Genomic DNA, 8,271 nt, shown 5'->3' with positions numbered 1-8,271 from the left:
ATGACAATGCTTTTATTTGGAATTTCGGAGAAACTTTGTCCATATTTTATAGAATAAAACAACAATGTTAATTTTACTCAAACATGAACCTATAAATAGCTAAATCAGAGAAACTGATTCAGAAACTGAACTGGTTTCTTAATTTACCACAACAGTAAAACAAAATAAGTTATGCCTAATTCACGACATCTTCAGCCAGAAGCACAACTAGATATGAAATCAGTCATAACACGACTCTTCTGTGTTCTTACATGTCTGCAGTGTTGACATTTATGGAACTACTGAAGATATTTTTTGCCAAATAAAGGGCGATTCCATATTTTACAGAATGGGTGGCAATCCTAGCACAGGGAATGTTTTTTTTTTCTGGATGACCAGCTGGAGTCTTGAGCTGTATTTTTTAGCAGGGTTTTGAATGATAAATTATAATAGTGACCCTCATCTGTATGGTAATGATTGCTGCTGTTTACCACCACCATGTTTTACATTAAGTATAATGTTATTTTTCTAAAATTATGCATTATGTTTTGCGCCAGACGTAACAGGACACACACCTTCCAAAAAGTCCTGGTAAATGTGACTGCAGATCTGTAAATGCTTTTCTGGGTTCTTTTGTGACCTCCTGGATGAGTTGTCCATGCCATGTTGGTATAATTTTCGTTGGTCAGCCACTACTGGGAAGGTTCACCAATGTTCCATGTTTTCATTTGTGAATAATAGCTCTCTGTCTGGTCCACTGGAGTCCCAAAGCTGTAAAAATGACTTAGAAACCTATTCCGTCAATGACTGTTTTTGATGATTGTTGCATAATGTATTGCTTTTTGAGATATTTTATCTGCACTATGTTGTCAGACAAGTTCTATTTAAGTGATGTCTTGATTCTACAGGTCTGGCAGTAATCAATCCTGGTTGTAGAATTTTTTTTTTACAGTTCTTCAGGAAATGCAATGGTGCTGCACACCAAAGAACTTAAACCAAAACTAGTTACAGCAAGAACTAAACTTTCCATGTCCCGATATGTATAAAATGTATTCTAGCTGATACAGATGCAGTGCTTGCTCACTTGGTATTTATTACAATGCTCTGGATTTAATATGGTGGTTAATGAAGTTTTTGTTTTTCAAGCTTGAAAGTGTATTTTTTATTTCTTTTCAGCAATATTTGGTAGAAACTGTTTGCTAAACCCATTAGTTCCAATATTAGAAAAAAGAGAGACTTGTTACAGAAACAATCAATTTATCTTTGTGTTCTGTTGACTAATAGATGCAACGTCATACTACAACGGTGGTAATTAGACTTTGCATCTAATTTGAAACATAGATCAGAGATTAATGTAAACCAAGCACTGCAGCTTTAAAAGGTTATCTAATTGACCCAAAGTTGATGCTAAAATATAGCAACCAATGCCAAAGATCACACACAGGAACTGCTGTAGAAAGGTTTCAGTTCACTTTCCAGGTGCTAGGCTGAATTCTGCCTGTCCTTCAGCAAAATGATTAACAATAATTTTTAAAAATAAGGGTTATTGTACAGTTATAGTAGATTTTTTTTATAACAACTGCAATATCCTTTATCCCACTGTCAGTACATTCCTTAACCAAGCTGGTGAACAAGATAAACACGAATAAAACAGCACTTTTTTAAACAAGTTTATGTATAATTAGCAAACATTAATAAAACGCCTCAACAGGCTTAAAATCACAGATTACAAAAATATCCTGAACTTGAAATTGAAAGGTTTTTAGCCATCCAAAATAAATATTTCTCTGAATGAAGCTGGTGCATAAGTGAAGAGATTGTTGTTAAACAATCAGACAAATTCCTGAATCCACAGTTCACCAAATTATGGAATGTCATTTGGAGAGGAAGTCTCATCTGCACAGTACAAAATATGAGCCCTGAGCTGATGGACTCTTATACGCTGGTAAAAAAACAAAACAAACTGCTCATGTCATTAAGAACATTTTCCACAGAATCTTAGAATCTCAACTTTGGCTGAACTGTTTTTCTCTTTTTAAAAGGCTTCCAGAATCTGTGAGAATAGAACTGGCGAACAGTCTCTGAGCTACAGGAGAAATTCTTCAGGAAAAGGTAAGGTTCTAGTTTGGATCCGCTGCAGCCCGTCAGTGTCAGTCTGTGTATTTCCTGCTCTGCATGTCTTACAGCCTCAGAGGGGGCATGGGCATGGTGACGTCGCGGAAGAATCGATGGACGAGTGCATTTTTGGCTGAAATTCTCTTGTTGGGGTCATAGTTCAGCATTTGCTGTGAGGAGAGGAAAAAGTAAAAATAAATCATTAAGCTTTACACACCAGAACAGCACAGATAACACTGCTCCCCAGCCTACACACTCTTAATGTGCACAAAATCTCCTTAAATGAAAAATGTAGAAACAATTCATCAAAAGATAAAACACCAGTGTGGACCAAATAAAAGGTTACACTTTGCAATGATCCCCTTACAGACCTTCAAATATTAAAATTGTTAAATTATGTAATGAAGATGGCTCAAGATTAGGTTTTTGTTGAATTTAATAGAATCTCTAATCTGTGGTGGTGTTTCAGGAAAATATGTATTTTATTTAGAATGTTTTAGGCCCTTAATTTTGAACAGATCATTCACTCATTAAAAAAAACTTTTTTTTTCTATGATTTACTTCTAACTTTCATTTTTTTTCCACAATTTAGCCAGGCCTATTGTCCAACCTATTCAGCTCCCCATCACTATTAATGCCCCAACACCAGGAGGGTAAAGACTAGCACATGCCCTCCTATGAAACATGTGAATCAGCCGCCGCCTCTTTTCAAACTCCTGTTGATGTAGCATTGCCAAGTAGCATCACAGCACGTTCCGAGGAAAAAGCAGCAACTCTGTTCAGATACATCAGCTCACAGACGTCTTGTGCTGACAGGATTTAAATCTGAGATCTCCCGATTATAGTGTCAGTGATTAGCCTGCTGGACCACTTTGTGGCCTTACATATTTATTATTTTATTATGATAAGCGTCTATTTAAAATAATCATGTTCACACAAAATTAGCCTTTTTTCCTTTCTTTTTTACACATTTGACAACTCGATACTAAAATGTGCATAATCCAGAGGATTAGGCAGTATAATATAAAGCAGATAGGACTCTCACCCCAAGCAGGTCTCTTCCATCCTCGTCTAAAGGAGGCACTACTTTAGCCAGGTCTTGTAGAGCCCACTTCGGGAAGGATGGCTTGTAGTCTGGCATCGAGGTCACTCCAGGCCAGACCGTCTCGTCAGGTGTGCCCAGCGTACGGAAAATCCGGAAAAGCTGATCGATTTCAGAATCTCCTGGAAACAAAGCCCTTCGTGTAATCTGAGAAAATTAACAAGAAAAAAAACATACAATTTAGGTTAAGTATCTACAAGCCTATGATTTGTTGTTAGAAATCTTAAAATACATATTTATTTAAAAAAAACAAAAAAACAATTACATTGCATATTTTTAATGCAAAAATTGCTTGATTGTCTTGTAACAGTGAACACTACCAACCACCTCTTACCATTTCAGCAAATATGCATCCCAAACTCCAGATGTCAACAGCTGTGGAGTAATATTTACAGCCCAGCAGAATCTCTGGGGCTCTGTACCACAAAGTCACGACCTGGAAAACAAAACCGTTCAAATATGTCTAATTAGCAACAGAAACTATGATTATTCTTCTTTTTTCTTTTTTTTTTAATGAAAAACTAGGCATTTCGGAATACGCTAAATAGCCACTGTTGTACGGTGGGTCAATAAACCATGCAGACACACACCATACAGTGATGAGCACAAGCCAAATAAGGCTCCTCTCTCACCTCATGGGTATAGGTGCGTACTGGCACGCCGAAAGCCCTGGCCAGCCCGAAATCAGCAAGTTTGATTTCTCCCTGTGCGTTAATGAGAAGATTCTGAGGTTTAAGGTCTCGATGCAGGACCCGATGAGAGTGACAGAAAGCCAAACCCTGCAGCAGCTGGAACAGGTAGCTCTGAGGATGGATGGATGGACAGATAGATATACACACACAGTTAAAAACATCCACAAATAACAGGGTACAAAAAAGACCAACATATATACTGTACAGGTGTACCAGAGTGTAATGGTTTGTGTAGATGGTAATGATTTAGCTGAAACAGTTTTGTACTGCAACATTTTCTACTATTACAAAATGTTTGAAAGATGATGTGTATTAATGGCCTTTATTCTATTTGTCACCTTTGTGCCTATGACAGTTTATTTATTATTTTTAGTTTTACGTATAGAGGAATATAAATGCATACCAATTAATTACATTTAGTGAACTAAAAAAAATATGAATAGAAAGGGACTATTGTTTGGAGGTGGAGGTAAGTACTACTGTAGAATGCATTAGGTCAATAACACAAAAGATACAAAACTATGAATTCTGTTCAAGCAATAAAGTTAAGGGACAAATATAAATCACATGCACACACTTACTTTGACCAGAGGAAGGGATATGCCAGTGACTGAGGAGGAGTCCATGAATTTCTTGAGGTCTTGGTGAAGAAACTCAAACACCAGGTAGAGCTTATTCTCTGTGTGAATGACATCCAGCAGCCTAAGGGAAAATACATAACAAAAAGGGTTATAAATTATATATAGCAATAGTTGACGTAAAAATGTATGTGTGTCTGTGTAAACACACATTTATAATGTTTTTGTATTGAGCTAATGGCATACTTGACAATGTTTGGGTGACTGAGCTCCTTCAGAAGTGAAATTTCTCGAATGGCAGTACTGGGAACACCTTCAGTCTCACTGGAAAACAGCAGAGAAATATTAAATCATACATTGATCAACTAATGATCAAATAAATGATAACTATAAACAAGGTGATCACAGTGATAATGAATGTAGGCAGACATGTATACAAATGTAATGTATACAAATAATGTAGTTACAAATCCAAATAAACAAACAAGTCTATGAATGCAATACTATTTATATAGCTAAAACAGTTAAAATGTAATATATGTAATGATGTAACTTACACGTTTGAACTGTAACAATGTATTTGTGTGTTTATATATTGTGAGGTGGTAAAATTTGCTGTTGAAAAAACAAATACATTGAGAACTTGAAGATAACATGTAATAACTTAATTTCTTAATTAAATTATCATAAATGTTCAGATTGACACGGACTACATGTTTTTGAATTTGAAAAAAAAGCTGAATATCAATCTACATTTTTTAACCTAAACATTTTGATATTTAATATGTATTAGCATTATTATCATCATTATTAATAGTTTGAACCATAGTCACCAAGTCACAGGGTCAAAACACATAGAAGCATTGTTAATTTTTTTTTGTCAAAAGTAAATTATTTTAAGTTTATTTAAAAGTTCAATTTAATTAAAATATACAAAACGCTGATTTAAATATAAATTGATAAACCAGCTTTAAGCTCCATGACGTTACTAACTTACATTAGACATCCAGCTGTATGGAGATGTAGTTAGCTTAGCTTCAATAAGTATTCTTTTTGTGGTAATTATCCGTTCCACCTTAAATTATGTGGCAGTTACACAGCGGTTACATTGAGGCGCTATTTGAACGCTACCCGAAATCTGAATGTAACCGCTGTACGATTTAAGGTGGAACGGATATTTTTGGGCGGATTTTGTGGTTTGCCAACTTTAGGCACTATTTGCCCCAAGGATTCACATCTGCGCTGCGAAATTTTACCACAAACTTCACTCACGTATCCAATCTGATCTTCTTGAGGGCCACGGTTTCACCGGTGATCTTGTTTTTGGCTTTATAAACCACTCCGTAAGTCCCCTCCCCGATCTTCTCCACTTTCTGAAAGGACTCCATATCACACATACGGGTCTCCCGCTGTTCCGGGGAGCACAGATACCTCCTCCTGCTCCTCTACTAAAACCGAGTCCAGCTCTAAACACAGCCTAAAATCCTGTCCGGCCGTGGCGGTTCGGTCCCAGTCCGGCGGTTTGTCCGGCCCCGCTGAGAGACGCGCGGAGCAGCCGAGCCGCGCTAAACCTAAAGCGAACAAACCGCCGCCAGTTCCCGCGTTCACTAAACCACGCCCACAAAACAAAGCGCCGCTTCCGGTCCCCGCCAGACCGTCTCAGACGCCCCCCAACTGACTCAAATATTTTACAAGGAAACCAACAATGAGCCAGTATGCCCGGTTCGGTCACAAGTACCCCTCGCTGCAGAACCACAAGTCCAGGGGGTGGGGCTGGATCTGATCCAACTCTTCCTACGTCGTGTTTTCATTGGTCTGAAGCAGATCGGACTCTTCCCCATCCGGTTTTACTCACTCGCCTTTCGGAGTCAAGTAAACAATCACGAACGGGGAAGAGGAGAAAGAAAAAATATAAATAACAATCTGGCAGTAACAACATCCTCATTCTATACTCTCAGTGTACTGGGCATTTTTCCAAGCTCTTTGGAAAATTATACATCGTTACACTCTTTTTATAGAACTCTGTTTTTTGTTCGCCATTTTGATTGTGTATTAATATCTGTAATAATAAATGAACATGGTAGCTGGTAGATAAGACACTCATTGGCATCCTTTATTTTAATTATTTATTTTTTATTTTGTCTTTAGGCCCTTTTTATTAAAGATAAAAAATGAAATAGTTAATATTTATATAGGAAATGTACAGCATTTTATTATGTTTGTAATCACAGACATGTTCCTTCTTTTAAATCTGTATTGTGTGATTTAAATGTGCTACGTAGCAAATAACATTTTCCAGGATTTATTTGATAAGATAAAAGTCCTGGTCGGGAAACGTAAGCGACACGTGTTAAGTTTAACGACGAATTGAAATGCGATGACTTAAAACCAATGAAAAGAAGATATGGGTGGTCAGGAGGTCAGGCTCCACCCCTTGGATCAGATCCAGCCCCACCCCCTGGACTTGTGGTTCTGCAGCGAGGGGTATCTCGGTTCGGTCATACGGTATAATCCGCACCCAGATCGCCGCCTGCCGGCAAACACTGATCATTACACATTTACACGCCGGGCAGCTTATTGTATACTTTTACAACTTTTCCTTATTTAGAGCTACAGTAGTTTGAATAGGGGAAGATTTAGCTATTAGTCGGTTTGCAGATGATACAACCATTTTTTAAAATCCTGATCAAGTTCCTGAGGCTTTAAATATGGTATCCAGTTTTTAGGAGCGTCTGGATTATCTTTAAATAAAAAAAAGTGAATTAATGTCAATACACCGTCACCCAGAAAATGTAATATATAATTTACCAGTTAAAAAGAAAGTCAAATATTTAGGGTTACAATTTCAAAAGAGAAAAGGTTAATTTTAATGTTAACCTGAATAAAAGCCAGTCAGTTCTGAATACCTGGTTACAAAGAGACTGTTCTATCTTTGGAAGAATCATTTACTTAAAAAAAACAATATAACTTCATCTGGAGGAACAAACACCACTATATTAGAAAATTAGATTTAGTTAAATATTTGGTGGGTTGAATATGATTGACTTTAATGCTATGATTGGTAGTATTAAATTGAAATGGTTTAAATAATTTCTAAAAGATGGGCATACTGGCTCATTGTTGGTTTCCTTGTAAAATACTTGAGTCAGTTGGAGGCATTGCATTTTCTTTGAAATGTGATATTAAGCCATCTAAACTGCCTGTTTAATTACCCTGATAGCAGATGACTCCGATCCAGATCTGGTTTTCCTCTGGCAAACCTGCATAACAGTCACTGACAATTTTTGGATTTGGCCCAGATTCAATACAGAATTGTCTTATAGTAGCTGAGTCTGTTACAGATCTTTCTCCATGTCGGCAAACCAAATCTGGTCTGCTTTTGGGCCAGAATTGGTCCTAACACTGCTGTTTTCCAGAATGCACCTATGTAAATCACAGCTACAGTACAAAAGCAATTTGACACCTTTGAGTAAAAAAAATACCTGTATGACTGAATGTTTTTCTTTTTTTTGTTCTTTGGTGGGGCTAAAGACTTATTCAGCAGCCAAGTCAGACAGTAATCGAGTCCCTTCGACTAATAATATAGAGCAAAAAACAAAGCTTTGTTTTTTTGGTGTGGGAAATTTGTATTGTTAAAAATATTAATTATTTAGTTCTCTGATGAGTAATTATTTTCAATTGAGTAATTATTTCTAGTTACAAACAAATACATTCAAGTAGTTCCGGTCACGGTGCATGGATATTTTAACAGCTCCATTTTAGGCGCCAACTTGGCTGGAAGGACAAACTGAAGGGAAAAAGGGAA

At 36.9% G+C, this 8,271-nt stretch overlaps 1 protein-coding gene across 1 annotated transcript; it reads right to left on the bottom strand.

Annotated features, from left to right (window-relative positions):
• Positions 1-1,628: 1,628 nt before the first annotated feature.
• On the bottom strand, positions 1,629-6,121 carry cdk2 (cyclin-dependent kinase 2). The gene is made up of 7 exons (XM_007242753.4): positions 5,739-6,121; positions 4,713-4,790; positions 4,470-4,590; positions 3,829-3,999; positions 3,531-3,632; positions 3,140-3,343; positions 1,629-2,264 (listed from the first exon to the last, which is right to left on the bottom strand). The coding sequence occupies exons 1-7, from the start codon at positions 5,861-5,863 to the stop codon at positions 2,160-2,162; spliced, it is 906 nt and encodes a 301-aa protein (XP_007242815.2). The 5' UTR covers positions 5,864-6,121; the 3' UTR covers positions 1,629-2,159.
• Positions 6,122-8,271: the final 2,150 nt, after the last annotated feature.

Source organism: Astyanax mexicanus, chromosome 24 (genome assembly GCF_023375975.1).
Source record: "Astyanax mexicanus isolate ESR-SI-001 chromosome 24, AstMex3_surface, whole genome shotgun sequence".
NCBI classification, from domain to species: Eukaryota; Metazoa; Chordata; class Actinopteri; order Characiformes; family Acestrorhamphidae; genus Astyanax; species Astyanax mexicanus.
Note: the sequence above shows the minus strand (reverse complement) of the source record. Positions and strands in the feature narration are given on the sequence as shown.

What these genes read in the sequence shown, in the direction of transcription:
- cdk2 (XM_007242753.4), bottom strand. Translation starts at nt 5,863, where the DNA reads ATGTGTGATATGGAGTCCTTTCAGAAAGTGGAGAAGATCGGGGAGGGG. An exon ending in TACGCACCTATACCCATGAG is followed by an intron (nt 3,633 to 3,828) that starts GTGAGAGAGGAG and finishes TTTGTTTTCCAG; the next exon opens with GTCGTGACTTTGTGGTACAG. An exon ending in GATGCATATTTGCTGAAATG is followed by an intron (nt 3,344 to 3,530) that starts GTAAGAGGTGGT and finishes TAATTTTCTCAG; the next exon opens with ATTACACGAAGGGCTTTGTT.